Raw genomic sequence first — 24,705 nt, forward strand, 5'->3', positions numbered from 1 at the left:
TTTCTCATTTTTTGAACTACCACTTACTTCTCAATCGCCAAGCAACTCCCTCTGAACTTACGCATCTGTCCTAAAAGCCCACTCTTTTTGCCTAACTTTGCATCATTGATTACCTGTGAATGTTTTCTCTAACCCATCTTAATGTTCTCCACAATGTACCTGCAGTTTAGACAGAGCACATAACTATGTGGCTAATAAAGCAGCATGCATACTCTATAGTACTATATAACAAATAATATTCCATAAAAGGAATATGGGAATGCTTACTTACCTAACTCCCTGGGATGTCTGTGTGAATTAATGATTGCCAAGTCCTTTGACTATCGACAAAGTACTATCAAAGTATTTTTATTATAACTGTATCTTTCAACAGTGACTAATCACTTAAAGCCCTATTTTGCTCTTAGCCACTCAACATAATCAGTACCTAAGGATTCAATGCAAAATGTACAAAAGAGTAATTCTGCCTATTTTATAAATTAATGTCCCTATCAGATGTAACAAACATCCTAATCCTGAGGCTAACACCATTTTCCCACCTTGGCAAGCCAAATCTATGTAATTGGTATCCACACATGCCTAGAAGAAAAGATCACTTTCAAAAGCACTTCAACCAAATAGACGTTATAATACCATTCTGTACTAGTAATCTTGTTAATAAATAACAAGCTAACACTGGAGCAAGTTATTCTGAGAACTAAAAAATGGTCTAACTTGCTAAAAACAGGACAATAGGCAGGTTTGCTCTTGAAAAGAATAACTGTTTTTTTCAATCCAAAAGTTCAGTTTACATTAAAAACTTTTACAATACTATAATTTACTAACTGGGCAAACATACTTTATTGCATTCAATTATCTACAACTTGAAACAGGCTTGCACTAAAAATGCCAGATCCAAACAACTGTGAATTTTGGGGGGGACATTTGGATCCAGATGTGAACTTTGCAGGTAGGAGCCACTTACAAAAAAAGAAAGACTGACTTTATTAGTATCAGAGGGATAGCCGTGTTAGTCTGAATCTGTAAAAAGCAACAGAGGGTCCCGTGGCACCTTTAAGACTAACAGAAGTATTGGGAGCATAAGCTTTCGTGGGTAAGAACCTCACTTCTTCAGATGCAAGTCATACGACTTGCATCTGAAGAAGTGAGGTTCTTACCCACGAAAGCTTATGCTCCCAATACTTCTGTTAGTCTTAAAGGTGCCACGGGACCCTCTGTGACTTTATTTAGTTACAGGTCTTGCTTATTAACATGTTGATATGATAACATGAATGAAAACTTCCCATAATCTATTCCGAAGGGATGTGGTAAATTCTCTATCACTTGCAGTCTTTTAGAAAGACCTTCAGTTGTGATGTAAAGATATGCTTTAATACAACAACAAATCGTTGAACTAAAAGCTAGGAATCACAAGGTAAAACTCTGTGGCTTGTATTATTTTTTATTTTTCCATATCTCTTTAATAATGAGAACGTTTCTCATATTACTGTCACCTAGAGCACAGCCCTCCAGGCTGGGAGCGAAGAGGCCATGTCTCCGCCCCAAAGGCAGCAGAGCCAAGCAGCAGGTTCCGTGGCAGCCACCAGCACAGGATGGACAGACTCAGCTTATGCAGAACAGACTTTAAGAGTTTGGCAGATAAATTGGAGAGACTACTAGGTAATGTTTCAAATACTGTGCTTCACTATTATCATCATCATCATCGGTAGGCAACACTCTTGTTCCCATTTTACAACTGACTCAGAAGCCAGATCTCCTGATACTCAAAATCTTGTGAGTGGTCTATCAAACCAACCTCCTCTTCTCATGGGGAAATATTTTAGATAATGTTATTGCTATTTTCCTAGATGTGCATTCCCATGTAATAAGGAAATGTTACTTAGAAGAAATCTATCATCTTAATTATGTCTGGTCTAGGTTATTATCTTACGATTTTGTGAACACACTTGAGTTGTATACTCAGTTATTAAATACATTTGGCTATTGAATGTGTTGGATGATTCTCACACTGTAGGTCATAAACATTCCTGGATTATTATTTTTTTAATTATTTTTTTAAGAAATAAAGCATAAACCCTCCAAACGTCACAATATACCAGGGGAAAATACAAGTAGCTTCAATTCATTTCTTTTACTGCCGAACAAATTCTAGTTAGGAAGAGGCATAAGTGATTATATAACATATGAAATATGTTTGTTTGCACAGATGTTAGTCTCCAGATGTTAACATGTTTACGGAATCTAAGATATTGTGACTTTCAACTTGAGGTTTATTCTAGTGACAGAATGGATAAAACAGGCCAAAAAGCAAAATGTTTTGACTTAACGCAGATTCATGTTTGCAGTGTTGTTGTAGCCATGTTGGTGCCAGGATATTAGAGAGACAAGCTGGGTGAGGTAATATCTTTTATTGAACCAATTTCTGTAGGTGAGAGGCCAGCTTTCTAGCTTCACAGAGCTCTTTTTCAGGTCTGGAAAATATACTCAAGGCATGTCTACACGTGCAGCACCACTGGAGCGCATCTGGTGAAAACGCTCTATGCCAATGGAAGAGAACTCTCTTGTCGGCATAATAAAACCACCTTCACTCTGACATACCGCCGTGCACACCACACAGTGTAATTTAGGTCACTCAGCAGGTGGTTTATTCACACCCGTGAGCAACATAAGTTATGCTGATATAGGGTATAGTGTAGACATAGCCTCAAAGGAACACAGCTAAATACAAGGTGGAAAAGATTGTTTTGTGAAAGTAAACGTATATTTCAAGAGACCGCTCAAAGTGAACTGGTGTGTTAACACCTCTCCAGTCATAAGTGGGGGGAAAGAAAAGCTGGGGGGAAGGGTCAGTTAGTGGGTTATAGACTGTTGAAATAAGCCATAAATCCAGGGTCTTATCCAGTCTAGCAAAGTTATGAATTTAAGTTCCCAGGTTCATCATTTGAAGGTGTTGGTCAGGTTTCCTTTGAGGATAACCACTGAGAGGACAGATATAGAGTGATCGTTTTGTGTACCTTATGCTAAACAATCTGTTCCAGCTTGTATCTAGCTGTGACACTTGGGGTATGTCTACCTAGGGATAAAACACCTGCGGCTGGACCAGGTCAGCTGACTCAGTCTTGCGGGGCTTGGGCTCCTGGGCTGAAAAATGCTGTGTAGACATTTGGATTGAGGCTGAAGCCCAAGCTCAGGAACCCTGCGAGGGTGGAAGGTCCCAGAGCTCAGGCTCCAGCCCAAACATCTACACAGCAATTTTTAATCCCACAGCCAAGCTCCGTGAGCCTGTCAGCTGACCCGGGCCAGCCGCGTGGCTTTTATCCCCATGTAGATGTACTCCCAGAATATATTTCCAGATCCAAAGACAAGCTCTATGTAAGCTCGAAAGCTAGGCTCTCTCATCAACAGAAATTGGTCCAATAAAAGATATTACCTCACCCACCTTGTTGCATAGACTTCATATCAGAAACAGGAGTTTGGTTTATAACATCCTACCAGCTTCTCCTACTACTCCACTATAGAAAATGTGAATGAAGTAAATGCTCTTATACCTTCTAATTTGCAGAATCAACACATGAATGTTAGAAAAGAAAGAAATAAAACATATAACCATTCCTTTTCCACTAGCCATTATATAACTTTCAAATAGACCCACAATATTTTAAAACTTGGCATTCCATAGAAAGAAAGAAAAATAGACAAAACCCACAACATTCTTTGGGAAGCAGAGGTACCATTGAGACCACAATCTCCCTGATTTTAATTCTTGTGATTGGTGGCACAGCAGCAATTGCAGGGAAAATACTGCTTAGCCCTTGCAGCCCCTGGAATGAGCATGCCCATTACTAGTCTCTACTAACCATGTGCAAACTGTGATTTTTCAAAGGATTTAAAATTTTGATTCTGGGACATATGATACTCGTGGCCATAGGTCCTTGGATTTTTGAGGCACATCCAAAAATGTTCAGGCCAGCTCTGCACAGAGGAATAATATTTGAAATATATCAACCTACCAGAAACTACTGAATCTCTGTGAGGAAATACAATGGAACCCAGAGAGGGAAACTCAGCAAAGCTGTGTTTACCCATGGTTGTCAAGGCAACATGAATCTTCGGGTTTCTGCAAACAACATCATTCCAGAAGACCTCTCTGCTCACAACACAAAATAATGCATGCCATTACTTGCATATCATTCACAACAGTGAGCTCTTCATAAACTGTGTGTTCATGATTTGGGGTGCAAACTCTTCTAGAGCCTGGAGGTCTTCAATAACTGCTTTGGATTGACAAAGATCAATAATCTCTTGAACACGAACTACTGCTACGACCAGTCTCCTCTGTAAAAAATTGGTGTCACACATTTATACTGTTCATGGGGAGTTATGCAAATTAACACTATCTGCTGCCATAAAGCCTAACCTTGCACATCGTGCAATATACAAATATTATTCAGAGATTGGTCCCTGAATGGTGTACTGTTTGTTTTTTTAAATGTTATGTTCTAAGTGCATATATGCTTCATTGAAAGTTTGGGCAGCTCTGCCACAGGATATTTCTATTGCAGTGACAGAGAGATGGGCAATATTAATTTACATTACATGTAACTTATTGTTCAGCTATTTAAATCTTTTCCATTATAGTTTCTCCATCATGGATTTCATGCCAACCTATTAAAAGGGTAAAAAAGGAAACATGACATGTACATTACAACTCAAACAACCTCATAATCTCATTTATGTAAAACCTCTCTCACTCCACCTTGCCCCCTGTCATCTATCCCTATATCTGAAAGTACCCATAGGTGCGCACAGCACAAATGGAAAGACAAGCTCCCTGATGGAAGAGTAAACAACCTAAATGTCAGATGTGAGCTGTGGGTTAATGAATAGTAGGAAGAAATATCTTCAAAATCATACAGTTACTAGTACTAGTTGTCTACATGTCTGGTTAAATTACCAGAGTTTTTAAAATATTTTATAGTGGCTAATATTAAAAATTATTGTAGACATGTTATAAGAGATTTATCTGAATGAACTATTTTAGTTAAGAGAGCACAGTAGCCTGGCACAACCAAACAGGAAAGTATTCCAAGTGTAGGGGCAGCTAGAAAGAAGATAAAGGAATAGAATGTCAAGGCTGGCATCATTGGTAGAGCGAAAGCAGCAGAGAACAATGTAGAAGACTAGGCCTGAGAGGTAAGATTAGCATTTGGATTGTGATCTTGCAAGTTTTAGACCACTTCCTGCGAGTTGTTGAGAGCCTCCAAGTCCTGTTGACTTAAATGCAGAAGTTGGTCCCTTAGATTTCAAGCTACTTGGGACAGGGACTGTCCCCTTAGTCTCTCTTCTCGAGACCTATGTTACTGCATACAAGTGTTCTGAAGAGTATTTATAACATGGAGACATTGACTTGTGCCTTATACACACACTTCACATTGGCTCAAGGAAATGATCATTTTAAGATGTTAGGATGTAAAATGCCACCTGTCACTCCAGGTGGCTACAGTGGCTTAGTTAAAATGGCGCCTGACAAATGACCATCAGTGCATTTCCATTGTGTTTGTGAACTCGTAACTTACAACCCTCTGCAGAGAATTTTAAAATCTTTACATAATTATTCAATTCGAAATAATGTCATTATGTAGGAATCATGATTCTCAATCATTTTGCTTTGTATTCAGTTTGCAATGTAATATGTCAATGTATTTTTTTATTTATATGTTAAATATTCTGGATATGAGACAATGCCTAGGCAGTATTAAATATAAAATCAGGTAAGTCTGTGGTTTGGCATAAATACTTACACTAAACTATGGTTATGCAATGATTACAAGATGAAGTAGTTTGTCCTGTAACTGAGACAAAAAAATAATAATAATGTGGCCATAATGTGGCAAAAAACAATCAGAAGTCTTTTTTTTTTTTAACTGTATGCCCAATTATCAATTGAGCATGAAAGTAACATTTGTCCTTTTTCCCATTATGTTTAATTGCATACCCAGCAAGAGGGTAATGTTCATTGTCTTTAGTATTCTAATTATCTGCTTCTGTTTTATTACAAGTAAAACGTTCACCAATGTGCATCTTACTCATTAACTCTTGTAAAGACAAAGATACTCTTTTGTAAGATATAGTGCTAAGTATTATCATATCTAAATATTCTTCATTGGTAATAAAGTATAATGGCAATAAGATAAATGTTATATTCACGGGAAGTACAAATTAGTCTTGGATTTGCTACTAGATCTTAAGAGACTTCAATGTTCCTATGTTCTGTGTAACACAATCATCAACAGTTCAGATTGTCCTCACAGTAGGCTCATCAATACTTATTGCTAAATTAAGAAAAAACACTTACATTAAACTAAGAAAATGCATAATGCCATTAAGCAATTATCCAGCATAACAATTTCAATACTATGAATATATAATTGCCATAATAATTACATTGAATATAATTAAAATATTTTTAAACTAAACTACATCACTTGGGTCACAGTCATAAAGGTTAACAGCCTTTTTACATGAGCAAGGTCAGCATCCACTGACTCCAGGGATTACTGTTAAACTGGAGTCATGATTAATAAGGAAAGTTCTAACATTTAAATAAGTGTAGTTTGACTAAGTAATTACTATTATAGGGAAAGAGGACAAACATCTACAGATATCTCAAGATATCTGGAAGATCAATCTCTTTTCCCACTACTCCACAGACTACATTACCTGTGTGACAGGAATTATGTACAGATGCATATTACTCTCTGTACCCAGGCATACTCCTTCCTTATACACAGCTTGTCAATAGATCCACAGAAGACTAGACGTGCAAATTTGAATGTTAAAAACTCCTATGAAATTTCCACTGGGAGAGGAGGTTAAATTAGGCACACACGTACAAAACTGATCTTCGTTTAAACACCTCCATCATTTTAAAAGTTTTTCCTAAAGCAGCCAGAAGTGTATTAATGGGCTGCAAGGTTTCAACTCAAAGCCTTTTTGCATTTCTATAACTCAAGTAGTAATCTGAATCAGCAAAACTTTAATATTCCACACTCCTGGCTCAAAAGTGGCAGTCTACTTTTTAAAAGTAGTTATAGAGCGCTGTCCTTGTAAGCCAAGTATCAGCCTGGAGCGTACTTTTTATTAGACCAAAAATAGGAGTTTACAATGGAAATAGTGACAAACTTAACTCTAATAGCAAAAGTGGTACAATTATAATGTCATTTTATAGATACAGACATGGATTTACTGCAAAACCTTAGAAGCAGTGTGAAATGGCAGAGAACAGTAGCTTCTGGCCAAGGCATATGTAATTCTGATCCTGAGATAACTGCACTGCAACTACAGGGTTCAATACTAGGAGGGTGCCTTTGGTGGTTGCAATGAGAGAGCACAGTCATGGTTGCTAAGCTGGATATTCCATTTGTCACAATCCAATAAGGTGAAGTAAGCTGAGGGGAGTGGGAACTGCAAGTTGGTGGGCCAGCAAAAACACAATGGCTATTGTATGTCATAAGCATTGAACAGCTGCCTGTGAGCGATATCATTCCTTTAGAATACTTAGACACATTTTGGTATCAGCGACTGGATCTCAGGGCTACCCCTGCTCTCAGGTTCTTCAAAGTGCAGCTCTGGCGTGGGTAAATGAAAATCCTTTCCATGGAGTTTGCCTTCACAGGATTGCATTTGGGCACTATGCTTTGGCCACCCCATCTCCATCTCCTACCTCTCTTGCTTTCGCTCCTGCTAAGGGGTGCTCATTTCAGTGCAGGTGTCAATGTTCACTCACACTGTTAAGCACTCGTATAAATAACATTTGTGGGCGCAGGATTGGGCCCTCTAGAGAAGTCTCTCTACACAAATGTATAGCAAATTGCAAGTGCCCAATGCTAGCATTTGGTTGTCCCCATTTTTCAGCAATACTCAGTGGACAGAAGAATCGAGCCCATAATTTCTTCAGCACAATCAACCTATGAACTATTTTCATCTTCTTTGCGTTAATAGATGAGGTTAAAAACAAAAATCACAATTATCTCGACCATTTGGTTCCAGAGCTACATTAACCACGCAAGAGACCCACTTCCTGGACACTACAGTGCAAATAAGTGATGTTCACATAAACACACCGTATACTGGAAACCTACTGACCGCTATATTTACCTACACGCCTCTAGCTTCCATCCAGGACACATCACACGATCCATTGTCTACAGACAAGCTCTAAGATACAACCACATTTGCTCCAATCCCTCAGACAGAGACAAACACCTACAAGATCTTTATCAAGCATTCTTAAAACTACAGTACCCACCTGGGGAAGTGAGGAAACAGATTGACAGAGCAAGACAGGTACCCAGAAGTCACCTACTACAGGACAGGCCCAACAAGGAAAATAACAGAGCACCATTGACCATCACGTACAGCCCCCACCTAAAACCTCTCCAGCACATCATCAACAATCTACAACCTATTCTGGAAAACGATCCCTCACTCTCACAAACCTTGGGAGGCAGGCCAGTCCTCGCTTACAGACAGCCCCCCAACCTGAAGCAAATACTCACCAGCAACTACACACCACACCACAAAAACACTAACCGAGGAACCAATCCCTGTAACAAACCCTGTTGCCTACTCTATCCCCATATCTACTCTAGCGACACCATCAGAGGACCCAACCACATCCACCACATCATCAGGGGCTCAATCACTTGCACATCTACTAATGTGATATATGCCATCATGTGCCAGCAATGCCCCTCTGCCATGTACTTTGGCCAAACCCAACAGTCTCTGTGTAAAAGAATAAATGGACACAAATCAGACATCAGCAATGGTAACATACAGAAGCCAGTAGGAGAACCCTTGAATCTCCCTGGACATTCAATAATAGGTTTAAAAGTAGCCATCCTGCAACAAAAAAACTTCAAAAACAGACTTCAAAGAGAAACTGCAGAGCTACAAGTCATTTGCAAACTTAACACCATTAATTTGGGCTTGAATAGGGACTGGGTGTGGCTGGCTCACTACAAAAGCAATTTTCCCTCTCTTGGTATTGACACCTCCTCATCAATTACTGGGAGTGGACCACATCCACCCTGACTGAATTGGCCTTGTTATCACTGGTTCTCTACTTGTAAGGTAACTCCCTCCTCTTCATGTGTCAGTATATCTATGCCTGTATCTATAATTTTCACTCCATGCATCTGAAGAAGTGGTTTTTTTACCCACAAAAACTTATGCCCAAATAAATCTGTTAGTCTTTAAGGTGCCACCGGACTCCTCGTTGTTTTTGTGGATTCAGACTAACACGGCTACACCTCTGATACTATTAACCAAGAAATCCACAAGGCCTCAGCTTAGTTTACTATGTTTTTGGTACAGCCAAATCATAAAGAGAGAATGACAAGGAACACTAAGGATGTTCTCAGCACCTTTTTTGACCAATGCTATAAGCAGCCTAGAGACGGGAAGGATTTAAAAAATAACACCTTTAGAAATGATGTGCAATCAATTATGTAAGTAACACAACTCTTCACGGTTATGTGTTGCATAACTATACTATCTAAGAAGCACACGTGAAAATGCTAAATGATCTCACCGTCTCTCAATGACCAAAGTTCACCTGAACATTCTCAAACTCACTTCATGCCCAAATCTTGCAGTTTTAACTACTGTGCCTCGTGCTGGGGAGAATTGGGTGCCCACAATTAGACACATTGAGATGATTCAATCCTTTTCTGGATTTAACAGTCTACTAAAACAGACACTTCAGTACAAAGATAATCTTATATAGGGTCTAATCCAAAGACCAGTGAAGTAAACTGGGAGTTGTTCCATTGGCTTGAATGGTTTTTTAATTAAGCCCATATTACTCAAAATTCTGGAACAGAGAAAATCCACCCAATCTAATCTCTAGTGCTTGCAAGCATCCCTGGCTAGGATAATGTAGAAGGAAAACATGTGCTTCCTGAAGTCATGCTGTCTGGGAAAATAAACAGTATTTTTAAATGGTTTTGTGATTTATAAAGAAGTAGCAAATATTTAATATAAAATACATACACTAAAAATTCAGCTTCTGAATACCTTCTACCACAAAATAGATTTCTGCTAGTTTATTGATAAAGTGGAATTGCTACTGAATAACTGAACAGTATCCTCATTTCTTCAAAGAGTCATTTTTACATTAAAATAAAAGCATCATACTAATAGTGTAAAGAAACCATCTTAAAACCTAACCACAAAACCAGTAAATAAAAAGCAAAACAAAAAAGATTATTTTTATTGGGGAAAAATTATGATTTGAAGACAATTTCCTATGTCATAGAACAGCAATAAGCATTATAAAAATTATCAGGTTTGAGATTGAAGTTTTCTAAATATACACTGTGACAGACCCAGGCCAGTGGTGTACAGGAGTCCGGTAGAGGGCAAATATACTGGTCACTGGATGAGTAGTTTTCTGTTCCCTGAGTGACCAGAGCAGGGGCTGCACTAGAGTAATCAGGAAGATGTTTGGAGGAGGCCATGGGGAAGTAGCCCAGGGAGTTGTAGCTGTCATGCAGCTGTTACAGGAGGCACTATAGACAGTTGCAGTCCACAGGGCCCTGGGCTGGAACCCGGAGTAGAGGGCGGGCCTGGGTTCCCCCCAAACCTCCCAATTGACCTGGACTGTGGGTTCTTCCAGAGGGGAAGGTCTCTGGGCTGTTCCTCAACCCACATGGTGAATCTCTGAGGCAAGAAAATCCGCCAATAAGCACAGGACCCACCAAGATAGAGGAGGAACTTTGTCACAACACAAACTCTGATACAAAGTTTAGAAGATGTACATCACTCCAAGCTTTCATTAGATTTGTCAGATCATTCAAATACTAATGTGTAGAAAAGCTGCAATTTCAGTTCTTTAAATATTGCTCACAAAGATTAAACTGTAACATTAAACTTACAAACAACTAAGGGATGGGCTTCAAATCTGGGTAATATGCTTTCTATACAAACGTATGCATGTTTGTAAGTATTTGCTGTGAGCAACTCATAGAATAAAATAGAGTTACAGCTTAATTAGTCAAGTGAAAGTATTTCTCTTACCATCATTATCAATATTTATAACGTTTTTATCTTACTGTTTTGCTATTCTCAGGCTGAATAATGAGTCATCTTTGATCAGAAACCAACATCCCGATTATTATTAAGTATAATTTGTATTACCATAACACCTATGAATGGACCAGATCAACACCAATTTTAGAATCAAGGGACAGTTTTCTTCACTGCATACAAACAAGAGATAAACCATTTATCTCATGAGAAACCTTTCTAATTCTTAAGATTAGTAAAACATTACATAAAAAGGCAGCAGTGATGCAAATTCTCTGCTTTTATTCTGGCAGAGAGTCAACAGCACTTTCTACAAACTAAATGCTTGATTTGCCACTGTCAGAAGAGGGATTTGCCCTGAGCAGTGCAGACAGCGAGTGCACATTTAGCCTCCCACAGGATAGCTTTCAGTTCTGGCTGGGATTCCACAAGAGCCCAGCTGATGCAGGATGTCCGGGAATGACAGGTAAACTTTCCACCACAAGTGTCTTAGGGCCGAGATGACAACATATTTCAGAGCTAAATCTAGCCCTGAAACCTGAAAAAAATTAAAGCAATGAGATTAGGCAGCAACTTTTTTAAAATTATTATTTAGCATAATTTCACACTCCAAGTTCCTCACAGGACAGTAGTCAGCAAGTGCAAAGTCAAATCAAACCAGTTGTTTAACTTGGTTTAAGAGAGGCCTCCAGTGGCCGCTGTGAAGTACAACTTTGTGAAACGAGAAAATTGTTGCTGTATTTTTAAATCACCGATACAAAGTTCCCAACTAGAAACAACGTTTCAAAATGTAGATTAACTAGTTAGCCATTGCAAAGGAAAATCCCTGACATGTTGCTGCTTGTCTCCAAAGCACTAACAGTTTTAATCCACTTTTTCCCACGCCTCACCATAAGCTTTAGTTATGTCAAGTAATTCCTAGAGTTTGATATTTTTTATTTAACAAATCTTACTTTAAATTACTTAATTTTAAATAGTTAAATTGAAAATTTAAGTTCTAATGCTACTTTTAATGATTAAGTAGCAATAATTATTAACACAAAGTCCGTATCTGTACATCCTGAATTTAAATGGTGTGTCAGAAGGGTACCTGTAGCCAATGCAGACAAAAAAATAAAGTATCTCATTCTCACTGTAAAAAACAGTTACCTACCTCCTGTAACAGTTGTTCTTTGAGAAGTGTTGCTCATGTCTATTCCAATAGGTGTGTGTGTGCGCGCGCCGCATGCGCCTCTATTCTTCCCTAAGCCACATGCCAGTAAAAGAGAGTGAATGTTCCATTCCGTGGACATCAGGCATGCCCTAGCCTTCTACATTGAATGCACAAAGCCCTTTCGTAAGTCACCACAGCTCTTTATTGTAATTGCAGTGAATGAAGGGGCTTCCCATATCGTCCCAGCGCATGTCGTCATGGATCACCACGTCCTTTGTCTGCCGCATTCCTTGCACAGGTCCCTAACCAGGACATATGCAAGGCAGCAACATGGTCTTCCATCCACACCTTCATGTATCAGTATATCTATGCCTGTATCTCTTCATGGAAGGCGGGCGGGATTTGGAATGGACATGAGCAACACATCTCAAAGAACAACAGTTACGAGAGGTAAGTAATCGTTTTTTCTTCTTCAAGTGATTGCTCATGTGCATTCCAATAGGTGACTTCCAAGCAGTTACCCCGGAGGAGGGGTCGGAGTTCACCTGGTTGCTGAATTCAGGACTGCCCTACAAAACTCAGCATCGTCCCTTGCCTGCTGGGTGATGGCATAGTGGGAAGTGAAGGTGCGAACTGAAGACCAGGTCGCCGTCTTGCAGATGTCCTGGATAGGGACCTGCGCCAGTAAAGCTGCAAATGTCTCCTGTGCTCTGGTAGAGTGCACCGTAATCGGAGGGGCTGGAACTTTAGCCAGGTCATGGCAAGTCCTGATGCAGGACGTGATCCATGACGAGATGCACTGGAATGAGATCAGGAGTCCCCTCATTCTTTCTGTGATAGCAATAAAAAGCTGCGGTGAGTTACGAAACAGCTTTCTGCTTTCAGTGTAAAATGCTACGGCACGTCTAACGTCCAAGGAATGGAACATGTGCTCCCTGTTAGTGGCATAGCGTTTAGGAAAGAACACAGGTAAGAATATATCCTGGCTCACATGAAACTGGGAGACAACCTTAGGCAGGAACACAGGGTGGGGGCGTAGCTGCACCTTGTCTTTATAAAATACCGTATAAGGCGGTTCGGAGGTCAGGGCCCTGAGTTCGGATACCCTTCAAGCGGAGGTTATAGCCACCAGAAAAGCCACCTTTCAGGAAAGGTAGGATAGAGGGCAGGGCCATGGGCTCAAAGGGGGGCTCCATGAGTGAGGACAGGACCAGGTTGAGGTCCCAGGGGGAATCGGCCGACGTGCTGGAGGATAAAGTCTGTCCAGGCCCTTAAGAAACCTGCCCAACATGGGGTTACCGAACACTGACCCACCCGCCGATCCCCGGTGAAAGACCGAAATGGCCACAAGGTGTACCCTTGTGGATGATTTTGCTAACCCTTGGTGCTTGAGATATAAAAGACAGTCCAAAATAAGGGGAATTGTGACCGATTGTGGCTCAGTTCCCCTTTGTCGAGACCAAATGGAGAAACGCTTCCTCTTAGCCAGGTAAGTGGCTCGCGTGGAGGGTTTCCTACTTCCTAACAGGACCTCCCTCACTGAATGCAAGCACTAGAGCTCAAGAAGGTTCAGCCATGGAGTTTCCATGCCATGAGGTGGAGGGACTCCAGATTGGGGAGCTGTAGATGGCTGTGGTCCTCCATGATTAGGGTCGGAGAGAAAGGGAGCGCTACTGGTCTGCCCACTGAGAGAAGTTCAGTAACATGGTGAACCAGTGCTGGCGAGGCCACGCTGGCGCTATGAGGATCAGGGAAGCCCTGTCCTGATGAGTCTTGAGGAGCACTCTGTGTATGAGGGGGAATGGCAGGAACACGTACAGCAGGTGACCCGTCCATGATAAGTGAAAGGCATCCACGGTGGAGCCTGGGCTGTGGTTCAGGAAGGAGCTGAATCTCTGGCACTTCCTGTTGCTCCACATCGTGAACAGGTCCATGTGGGGAGAGCCTCACCTCTGAAAAATTGAGTGAGCGACGTCCGGTCTGAGAAACCACTCATGTCCATGGAACGAATGACTGAGGCGGTATGCCTGCTCGTTCTGTGCCCCCGGAAGGTGCGACACCTGCAGGTGTATGAAGTGGGTGATACAGAAGTCCAACAGCACGAGGGCTTCCCGACAGAGGGGAGAGGAGCGAGCACCCCCCTATTTGTTTACATAGAACATCGCTGCAGCGTTGTCCGTGAGCACTGATACACACATGTCCTGAAGGCAGGCCTGAAATGCCTGGCATGCAAGGCGAACCGCCCTCAGCCCCCTCACACTGATGTGCAGCGATAGCTCTGCATGGCACCAGAGGCCCTGGGTTCTGGTATTGCCCAGATGCACTCCCCAACCGAGCGCGGAGGCGTCCGTGACCAGGGAAAGCGAGGGTTGGGGTTCTGCAAAGAGTACTCCCGCACAATCCAGCTGTGGTTGCAGCCACCAGTGGAAAGAGTGAAGAATGCGAGGCGGGAGGGTCACTATTGAGTCCAATGGGTCCCTGCCCTGTCTGTGCGCCTGCGCTACCCCTGCCTGGAGGGGCCACAGGCACAGCCTGGTGTGCTGTACCATGTATGTACAGGCCGCCATGTGCCCCAATAGTCTCATCACAGAGCTCCCCACGACTGGAGGATCAGGTGCCACCGACATCGGTGGAGGAGTGGCTGTGATTGTCTGTGGTCGCTCAACAGTCGTACTGGGTCCTCAGGGGCCCTAGGAGTGTAGAGTGCCATCAACATCGCTGATGGAGGGCACAGGGGGCCGATACCACCAATACTGGCCTAGATCCCTGACCTTGAGCCTGGTGGTAGGCCCAAGGGGTCCAAAAAGGCCATTGCACTGGGCCCTGCCACTGGGATGGCCAAGTAACAGCCAGTGCCGGTTGTTCCGCTGGCTTATGGTGCCGGGATCGGTGCCACGACCGGGAGTAGTAGTGGCTGCGTTGGGACACAGACGATTCTGCGTCTGACTCTGACAAGTACTCTGTACCCAACCATGGAGGAGCGGAGCCTGACGATGCCAGGGATCGGTACCAGGGAGACAGAGATTGGCGCCGTAACATCATGGGCTTCCTCTGATGATGAATCTCTCCTCGGCTTCCTGACGGGAACATCCCGTCTGGTTTCTTTTTCTTATGTGGTACCAGGGACTGTGAACAGTGCCGCCGCGTGGTATGGGCTTTGCGGGCCGGGGAGCGGTGCTGGTGCTTCCTGGCGGAGTCCTTCCTCAGTGCTGGAACATCCAGCACCAAGGCCGGTGTGCTGCACACCAAGGATGCCGGGGTCAGCTCTGGCTGTGGCTGAAGGGTCGACTCCATCAGGAGGAGCTTCAGGCAATAGTCACACTCCCTCTTAGTCCTAGGTCTCCTTTAAATAGGATACTTATCTGTCTGATGGCCCTCCCTGAGGCACTTGAGACAGGAGGCGTGCGGATCACTTGTTGGCATAAGTTTTGCACACCTCTCACACGCCTTAAACCCCTGTGACCGAGGCATGCCCCAGCGCTGGGGAGTGAAGAGCCAGGGGAAATCCCCCTAAGTAAGCTAAACTAACCACTCAGTGACAGACTTGAAGGTGGCAATTTTGCAACAAAAGAACTTCAAAAACAGACTCCAAAGAGACACTGCTGAAATTGAATTAATATGCAAATTAGATACAATTAACTTAGGTTTGAACAGAGACTGGGAATGGTTGGGTCATTACACTAATTGAATCTATTTCCCCATGTTAAAATATCCACACACCTTCTATGGGTCATCTCGATTATCACTTCAAAGGTTTTTTTCTCTCTCCTGCTGATGATAGTTCATCTCACTTGATTGGCCTCTTACAGTTGGTATGGCTACTCCCACCTTTTCATGTTCTCTGTATGTATAAATATCTTCTTGCTGTGCGTTCCATTCTATGCATCCGAAGAAGTGGGCTGCAGCCCACGAAAGCTTATGCTCAAATAAATTTGTTAGTCTGTAAGGTGTTCTTTAATCTACACTATTAACTAACAACTATTGAACTATTTACACAGATAAACAAGGGAACCACTAGGTAAGACACTTGCAGAATCAAGAGACTGAGCTGTTCCAATGACCGTCACAGGTGGTAAGAAGGAATTGAACAGGCGGCGGGTCAGCCATGAAGGCGCCACTCTAGGGGTCTCCACATCCGACCTGACAGGTACCGCTAGGGGAAAAGCTTTCCGGCAATCATGCATGCAGCGCGTGAGCAAATCACTCGAAGAAGAACTTATGTGACTTCTACGACCTTGACTAATAATTACTAAAGCCCCAAACTATCATTTTTTGTGAGAGAGAAAACGGTTATCTACCTCTTGTAACTGTTATTCTTCGAGATATGTTGCTCATGTCCATTCTAATAGGTGTGTGTGCGCCGCGTGCATGATCGTCAGAAGGTTCTTCCCCTAGCAGTACCTGTCGGGTCGGCTGTGGAGCCACCTGGAGTGGCACCTTCATGGCGGTGTATATAGGTCCCTGCCAACATGCCGCCTGCTCAGTGTAATATATTTATCAGAAGGGGCACAGTTTACTCAAGCTTCACTATATTTAATTTCCAATCATATTAAAGCTTTAGCCTTTCTCAAAACACCATAAGCACATTTGAAATTTTCTAACTTCAACTAAATGTTTTCAATTCTCACCCCCTCTGAAGTTTTAACTTCAGCGTTCAGTGCCTCATATTTAATTCTAGCTTCACTCAGTATATACAGAAGTACCAATCACTTTCCCAGCTACTTTCTGGCAAGTGGCCAGGTGCCACGAGTGGGGGAGGGAAGGTTACAGATATTGAGAACCTTCTTTAGGTGCCTCTTCCACCCCATCCAAGCAAAATCTGTTTTCAAAAACACCTCCAATATGTTTGTTTATCCGTGACCCTTCTGCTGGCAACTCTATGAAGGTGAAAAGGAAGCAGCACAACAAAGAAAAGTCACAAATACTATAGAGCACGGGACACTTGAGGAACAAAGCTAAGTTACTGCTGCACTTAACACATGATATTTCAACTTCCAAGCAAGCTGTTCAGTACCTTATTTTTTTAAGGTCCTATCTGAAAGACTCCTATACCGTAAGCTATTATATTTACAATATATCTACCTTAGAAGACGAAAGGCGCATTCAACCATGCCAGAATTTGAACCTGTGGTTCCAGGGAATCTGAATCAAATGCCAGACCAGTAAACGCTCACCTCTAATGATGTGAAAAACAAAAAATGCTAAAGTGCTGCTATCTTTAAAAAAAAATCAAAACCACTTTTTTCTAGAAAACAGGCTTAACAGATCAGCCAGGTCATAAATGTTTTTACCCACCTATAATGAGATAAAACTGTCACCATGGAGTGGCAAAGAAAAATCACACACACAAAAATAATTCCCACTAAATTCCATGGGCCTATGGATGCCAGAAGAGGATAGACAGAGCGAGACACATGAGGAGAAAAGTGATTTTCAAACACTCTGTTTACCTGCCTTAAACCTATACTGTAAAAACCCTGGAATGCTGTAAAATAAATCATAAAAATCCTTCAAAAGAACATGCTGGTACACCACTATTGTTTAGTGGCCTAAACTGTTATCCTCCCTTTAATGATAATGAGGCACACAGTGTTCTGCAAATGTTTCCTTTGTAAATTATTATATGCACAGTAAATACAAACAAATATAAATCTTCAATTATATATGCAAAGCGCTGTCCCCATTATCCTCAGTATTAAATTATTGTAGATACTCCTGGGTACATCAACCAAAATAGTTTTTTATGTATTAAGTAGCATTATATTTCTACCTTGCAAACAGCCTCTGTATCCCAAGGTAAAATGGTCTTCAGATCAATTACTTCGCAGGACACACCTAGCTTTTCCTGAGCCATGGTTGCCACCTCTCGGATAACATGCACCTAAAAATGCAAGATAATGCAATAATTGAGCTATCTGAAATATTAAAGGGATGCTTAAAAATTTGTTTAATTATGCATTCAGAGTTTTAATAGCTTAATATTATTTTATTTCATGATAGTTTATCTGAGAACAAAATTTAGTATGGAACAACAAGCTACTTGTTGAGTACTTTAATAAATATCTAGCCCTTTGCTCTGTTTTTCTCATTTATTACTTCAATTCTGTGTTCAAAAACTAAGAAATAACTCTCAAACAATCTACAACTACCATTCAGGGAAAATACATTTTGTTCAACAGGAACATTTATCAAATTTCTGGCAAATATCATCCTTAAATGGACTGAATCAACCTTACTGTTTTAATATACTTTGCCATCCCTAACATTTTTTTAGATCTGTGAACAGACTAAGACCAAAACTACAGAGTAATAATTTTTATAATAGTAGAATGGGGGAGAGGGGGAAGTCACACAGCCAAAAAAAAATAGTACTAGGTACTGCACATACATGTTTCTTTTTGTAGATTGTAGTAATAGATTATCAGGTGTATGTCTCTTGTTTTTAAAGTGTCATCACAGGAAAAGATTAGAAAGGGTAAAAAAAACCTGCCAAAATTAACAACACTGTCTCATTCAAAACAAGAATACAATGGTACTTTATTAGTAACATATGAAATCTGCATACTCATCAGTTAAAGCAGTACAGAATTTCAGTGCAACTTTGATTAATGTCAAACCTTATCATAATATAACTATAATCAACAAATATGAAAAAATGCAAGTAATACCCCTCCAGCAGGAGAATTATACTGAACAGGAATGCAGCTAGTTTTGGCAAAGGAGAAAACAAAGTATTTATATAGTATATAGTTTTGGCAAAGTCCCAAACAATGAAAGAGGTAGTATTCTATTGTATGGGACAGTCTAAAAGAGCAGCAGGTGTGAGCGAATATCAGATACTATTTTCAGGTTTAATGTCGCTCAGGTGTACAGTGCAGTAAAGAGGTGCTGTACAAATATTAGAGAGAATACCAGTTGTTTCTGGGCCTCACTGTTCCCATCTAGAAGATAGTCAGATGCACTATGTTCCTGCTATTGTGGGGATTTTGTTTTGTTTAATTCCAGTAGCATCTCGAGACATTAATCACCAAATACCCACTGTGCTAGGCAGTGTACAAACACATAGTAAAATAAGCTCTTTAAGGCAAGGACAACAAAGGGTGGGAGAAAGGGCTATAGCATACAAGCAAAAAAAAGGGAACTGAGGCACAGAGAGATTAAACAGTTTGCCCATCATCAGACAGGACACCTGCAACAGAGCCCCAGTCTCTCCTGAGCCCCAGTCCAGTGGGTTAACACCAAGACTATTTGTCATTATGTTCACCATGTCCAATTTCTAATCATTATCATATATGGTGCATATATAGATTAAGAATATTTTGCTAATATTCTTTAAACTTGTATGTCCTGTATATGAAGGAGCTAAAAGTGTGACTTAGACATTTAAAATGTTAACAGATATATCAGAAAAATTGAACAAAAAGGTGTTTGTTTTTAAAAAAGTAAATTTGAGGCAGACAACTGGAAAATAATTCAATTCTATGCAATGTTTGTTTACCCTGAACCAAGATCATTAAGGATTATGTATAAACCGCTATAATGCAAGAAAGAAAGCTATAACACCAAAGATGCATTTTAAAGTGTTGTAACAGGAAAAGGAGGAAATTTAGCATGTAGGGTATTCTCTAAACTCCAAATGGATCAGTGGCTCAAAGAAAAGCTAATTTTTTTATATCACACAAAGGAAAAAATGGTTACTCACCTTTGTAACTGTTGTTCTTCGAGATGTGTTGCTCATATCCATTCCAATTAGGTGTGCGCGCGCCGCGTGCACGATCGTCGGAGAATTTTCTAACCTAGCAACACCCGGTGGGTCGGCTGTGGAGCCCCCTGGAGTGGCGCCTTCATGGCGCTGGATATATACCCCAGCCGACCCAACACCCCCTCAGTTCCTTCTTGCCAGCTACTCCGACAGTGGGGAAGGGGGGAGGGTTTGGAATGGATATGAGCAACACATCTCAAAGAACAACAGTTACAAAGGTGAGTAACCATATTTTCTTCTTCGAGTGTTTGCTCATATCGATTCCAATTAGGTGACTAACAAGCCTTACCTAGGCGGTGGGGTCGGAGTGAGACATCGCTGAGTGCAGAACCGCTGATCCAAATGCAGCATCATCTCTGGACTGCTGTACAAGTGCATAGTGAGCGGTGAAGGTGGGGACCGATGACCAAACCGCTGCTCTACAAATGTCCTGGATCGGGATGTGAGCCAGGAAGGCAGTTGAGGAGGCTTGGGCCCTCGTGGAGTGGGCGGTGAGGCGCGGCGTCGGGGCACCGGCCAGGTCGTAGCAAGCACGAATGCAGGACGTGATCCAAGAGGAGAGACGTTGCGAGGAGACCGGTAAGACTTTCATCCAGTCAGCCACTGCAACGAAGAGTTGCGTCGTCTTCCTAAACGGCTTCATACGCTCAATATAGAAAGCAAGGGCCCTGTGTACGTCCAAGGAGTGCATATGCTGGTCTTGACGTGTGGCGTGCGGCTTAGGATGGAAGACCGGGAGAAATATATCCTGGTTCACATGAAAAGCTGATACCACCTTGGGAAGAAAGGCAGGGTGGGGGCAAAGCTGCACCTTTATGGAAGACTGTGTATGGAGGCTCAGACGTGAGCGCCCTGATTTCAGAAACACGCCTTGCTGAAGTGATGGCTACAAGGAAGGCTGTCATCCAAGATAGGTAAAGGAGTGAGCAGGTAGCCAATGGCTCGAACGGGGGCCCTGTGAGCTTGGAGAGAACCAGGTTAAGATCCCACACCGGAACCGGTTGACGTTGCTGTGGGTATAGACGGTCTAAGCCCTTGAGGAATCTGACGACCATAGGGTTAGAGAAGACCGAGGAAGCGTGTTCTCCTGGGTGGAACGCCAATATAGCAGCCAGGGGAACCCTGACCAAAGATATCGCTGAGCCCTGCTGTTTTAGGGATAGGAGATATTCAAGTATAAGCGGAATTGACGCCTGCAAGGGGGGCGTGACCCGCTGCTCGCACCAACAGGAGAAACGCTTCCACTTGGCCAAGTAAGTGCTCCGTGTAGAGGGTTTCCTACTTCCCAGCAGAATCTGTTGCACGGGATGTGAGCTCTGTCCAATTCAGCCACGGAGCATCCACGCTGTAAGGTGGAGCGATTGCAGGTCGGGGTGACAGAGTCGGCCGTGGTCCTGAGAGATCAAGTTCTAGCACAATGGAAGCGTGATCGGCGTCTGTACCGATAGCTCCAGAACCGTGGTGTACCAGTGCTGTCTTGGCCAAGCCGGAGCGACTAGAATCATACGTGCCTTGTCTCTGCATAGCTTGAGCAGTACCCTGTGGACCAGTGGAAATGGAGGGAAAGCGTAGAACAGCTGGTCTTTCCACGATAGCAGGAAAGCATCCGACAGGGAGCCCGGAGATCGCCCTTGGAGGGAGCAGAACACGTGGCACTTCCTGTTGGCGCATGAAGCGAACAGGTTGACTTGGGGAAATCCCCACCTCTGGAAGATGGAATGGATGATATCCAGGCGAATCGACCACTCGTGAGTCTGGAAGGATCTGCTGAGATGGTCCGCTAGAGCATTCTGGACTCCAGGGAGGAACGATGCCATGAGATGTATCAAGTGGGCAATGCAGAACTCCCACAGGCGAATGGCCTCTTGGCATAGGAGAGATGACCGGGCTTCTCCTTGCTTGTTGATGTAGAACATGGCCGTGGTGTTGTCTGTAAGGACTGACACGCAACGGCCATGTAGGAGACCGAGAAATGCCTGACAGGCTAGGTGCACCGCCATCAGCTCTCGAACATTGATGTGCAGAGCTAGTTGGGATGTGGTCCACAGGCTCTGTGTATGGTGCTCCCCGAGGTGAGCGCCCCAACCTAGAGATGAAGTGTCCATGACCAGGTACAGGGAGGGTTGTGGGGCGTGAAACAGCACTCCTGCGCAAACTGCCTTGTGGTCCAGCCACCCGGTGAGAGAGGTCAAGACCGAGTTCGGAACCGTGACCACCATGTTCAGGATGTCCCGATAAGGACGGTACACCAATGACACCCAGGCCTGAAGTGGGCGAAGCTGAAGTCTGGCATGCCTGGTTATGTAAGTGCAAGAAGCCATGTGTCCCAACAGGCCGAGACACGTCCTTATCGTGGTAATCAGGAAGACCTGGAGTCCGTGGATGATGTTTGTGATGGTGTGAAACAGAGTGTCTGGCAGAAGAGCTCGGGCGAGTCTGGAGTCTAAGACTGCCCCGATAAACTCTATTCTATGGGTTGGCTCCAGAGTGGACTTTTCTTTGTTGAGTAAGATGCCTAACCCATGGAATGTTTGTAGTGTTATCTGGAGGTGGGCTTGAACTTGTTCCCTGATGTGGCCGCGCACCAGCCAGTCGTCTAGATACGGGAACACCTGTATCCTTTGTCGACGAAGGTATGCTGCCACGACAGCCAGACATTTGGTGAGCACTCTTGGAGCCGTGGACAAGCTGAAGGGAAAGACGGCAAATTGGTAGTGCACGTTGTTTACTACAAATCGAAGGAAGCGCACATGTGGAGGGTAGATTGCTATATGACAATATGCGCCCTTCATGTCGAGGGCGGCATACCAGTCTCCAGGATCCAGGGAAGGGATGATGGTCCCCAAGGAGACCATGCAGAACTTCAAGTTTACTATGAATTTGTTGAATCCGCGTAAATCTAAAATGGGTCGCAGACCCCCTTTTGCCTTGGGGATCAGGAAGTAGTGGGAGTAAAACCCCCTGCCCCTTAACTCTGATGGAACCTCCTCTATGGCCCCCATAGAAAGGAGCCCAGAAACCTCCTGTGTAAGGAAATGCTCGTGAGAAGGGTCCCTGAAGAGGGATGGGGAGGGGAGGTGTGAGGGGGGGAACGAAGAAAACTGGAGAGCGTATCCCCTCTCTACCGTGCGAAGGACCCAACAGTCCGAGGTTATAAGGGACCAAGCACGGTGGAAACGGGAGAGGCGATCCCGAAATAAAGGGAATGGATCCTGGGTAGTGGCTAGTACGCCGTCCTCTAGCACACCTTCAAAAATTTTGCCCAGGCCCTGAAGGTGGTCTAGGAGGGCCTTGGTTCTGACCGGATTGGGGGCCGATCGACCTCCTTCTACCACCTCGCCCCCACCTTCTGGGGAGGTCCTGTCTTGGATGAGGAGCAGGAGGGTAGAACCTCTGTGGCTGGGACATAAAGGGCCTGCGCTGGGGTCCTGGGACATGCATCCCCAGGGAGCGCATGATGGTTCTGGAGTCCTTGAGACTCTGCAACCGAGAGTCCGTCTTGTCCAAGAACAACCCTTGGCCCTCGAATGGCAGATCTTGCAGGGTCTGCTGCAGTTCTGGCGGTAACCCCGATACCTGAAACCAGGAGACGCATCTCATGGCTATCCCAGACGCTAGTGTCCTGGCGGCAGAGTCCGCTATGTCTAGGGAGGCCTGTAAGGAGGTCCTAGCCACCTTTTTACCTTCCTCCACTAGGGCCCCAAACTCCTCTCTCGAGTCCTGGGGGACCAACTCTTTAAATTTACCCATGGAATTCCATGAGTTGTAATTGTACCGACTCAAGAGCGCCTGTTGGTTTGCGGCTCTGAGCTGCAGACCCCCCGCTGAGTAAACCTTACGTCAAAACAAATCGAAGCGTTTGGCGTCCTTCGATTTGGGTGCTGCCGCCTGCTGACCATGGCGCTCTCTTGCGTTCACTGAGGAGACTACTAGTGAACACGGCGGAGGGTGTGTGTAGAGATACTCATGGTCTTTAGAGGGGACAAAGTACTTCCTCTCTACACCTCTGGCAGCGGGAGAGATGGAGGCCGGGGTTTGCCATATGGCATTAGTGTTAGCCTGGATCGTGCAAATAATGGGCAACGCCACCCGGGATGGGGCATCAGCTAAGAGGATGCTCACCACCGGGTCCTCCACCTCCACTATCTCCTCTGCCTGTAGGTCCATGTTCCATGCCACCCTACATAGCAGGTCTTGGTGGGCACAGAGGTCTATTGAAGGTGGGCCTGAGGTTGTTGTGCCCGCCACCGCCTCATCTGGGGAAGATGAGGAGGACGCCCCAGGAGGTAAAGGATCCAGAGGTGGGTCCGGCTCCAAGGGTCCCTGATGTGCAGGATCCCCTGAACCGGGGTCTGGGACCTGCGTGGATGTTGGCACAGGAGCCTCCATGCCCCCTGGGGAGGACGGGTGATGGTGGCCTCAGGTACCCTGGGCTCAGAGTGTGCCGAGCGAGAGGGCGCTGGTGGAGCCCCTTGTGCCTGGTGATATGCCCATGGGGTCCAGAAAGACCAATGTGCAGGGTCCTGTCTAGGGTCCTCTATCCCCTCCTGCCAATGGCCCAAGTCGTCCGCAGCCTGACCCTGAGCAGGGTATGCTGATCGGGAGGCCCCTTCCGACGAACAAGACGCCGATCTTGAGGGCCAGGGCGGTGCCAAGCGTGATTGCAGAGGCTTGTCCTGGAACGGTGCCGGTCCACAGG

General features: G+C 43.8%; 1 protein-coding gene across 1 annotated transcript in view; it reads right to left on the reverse strand.

Moving 5' to 3' along the window:
* BCKDHB (branched chain keto acid dehydrogenase E1 subunit beta) overlaps window positions 1–24,705 on the reverse strand; it is a 296,116-nt gene that overhangs the window by 161,291 nt on the left and 110,120 nt on the right. The window contains exon 8 of the mRNA XM_054023630.1: window positions 18,015–18,125. Within this exon, the coding sequence (XP_053879605.1) occupies window positions 18,015–18,125 (111 nt within the window). The remainder of the gene's footprint in view (window positions 1–18,014; window positions 18,126–24,705) is intronic.

Source organism: Malaclemys terrapin, chromosome 3, assembly GCF_027887155.1.
Source record: "Malaclemys terrapin pileata isolate rMalTer1 chromosome 3, rMalTer1.hap1, whole genome shotgun sequence".
Taxonomy (NCBI): Eukaryota; Metazoa; Chordata; order Testudines; family Emydidae; genus Malaclemys; species Malaclemys terrapin.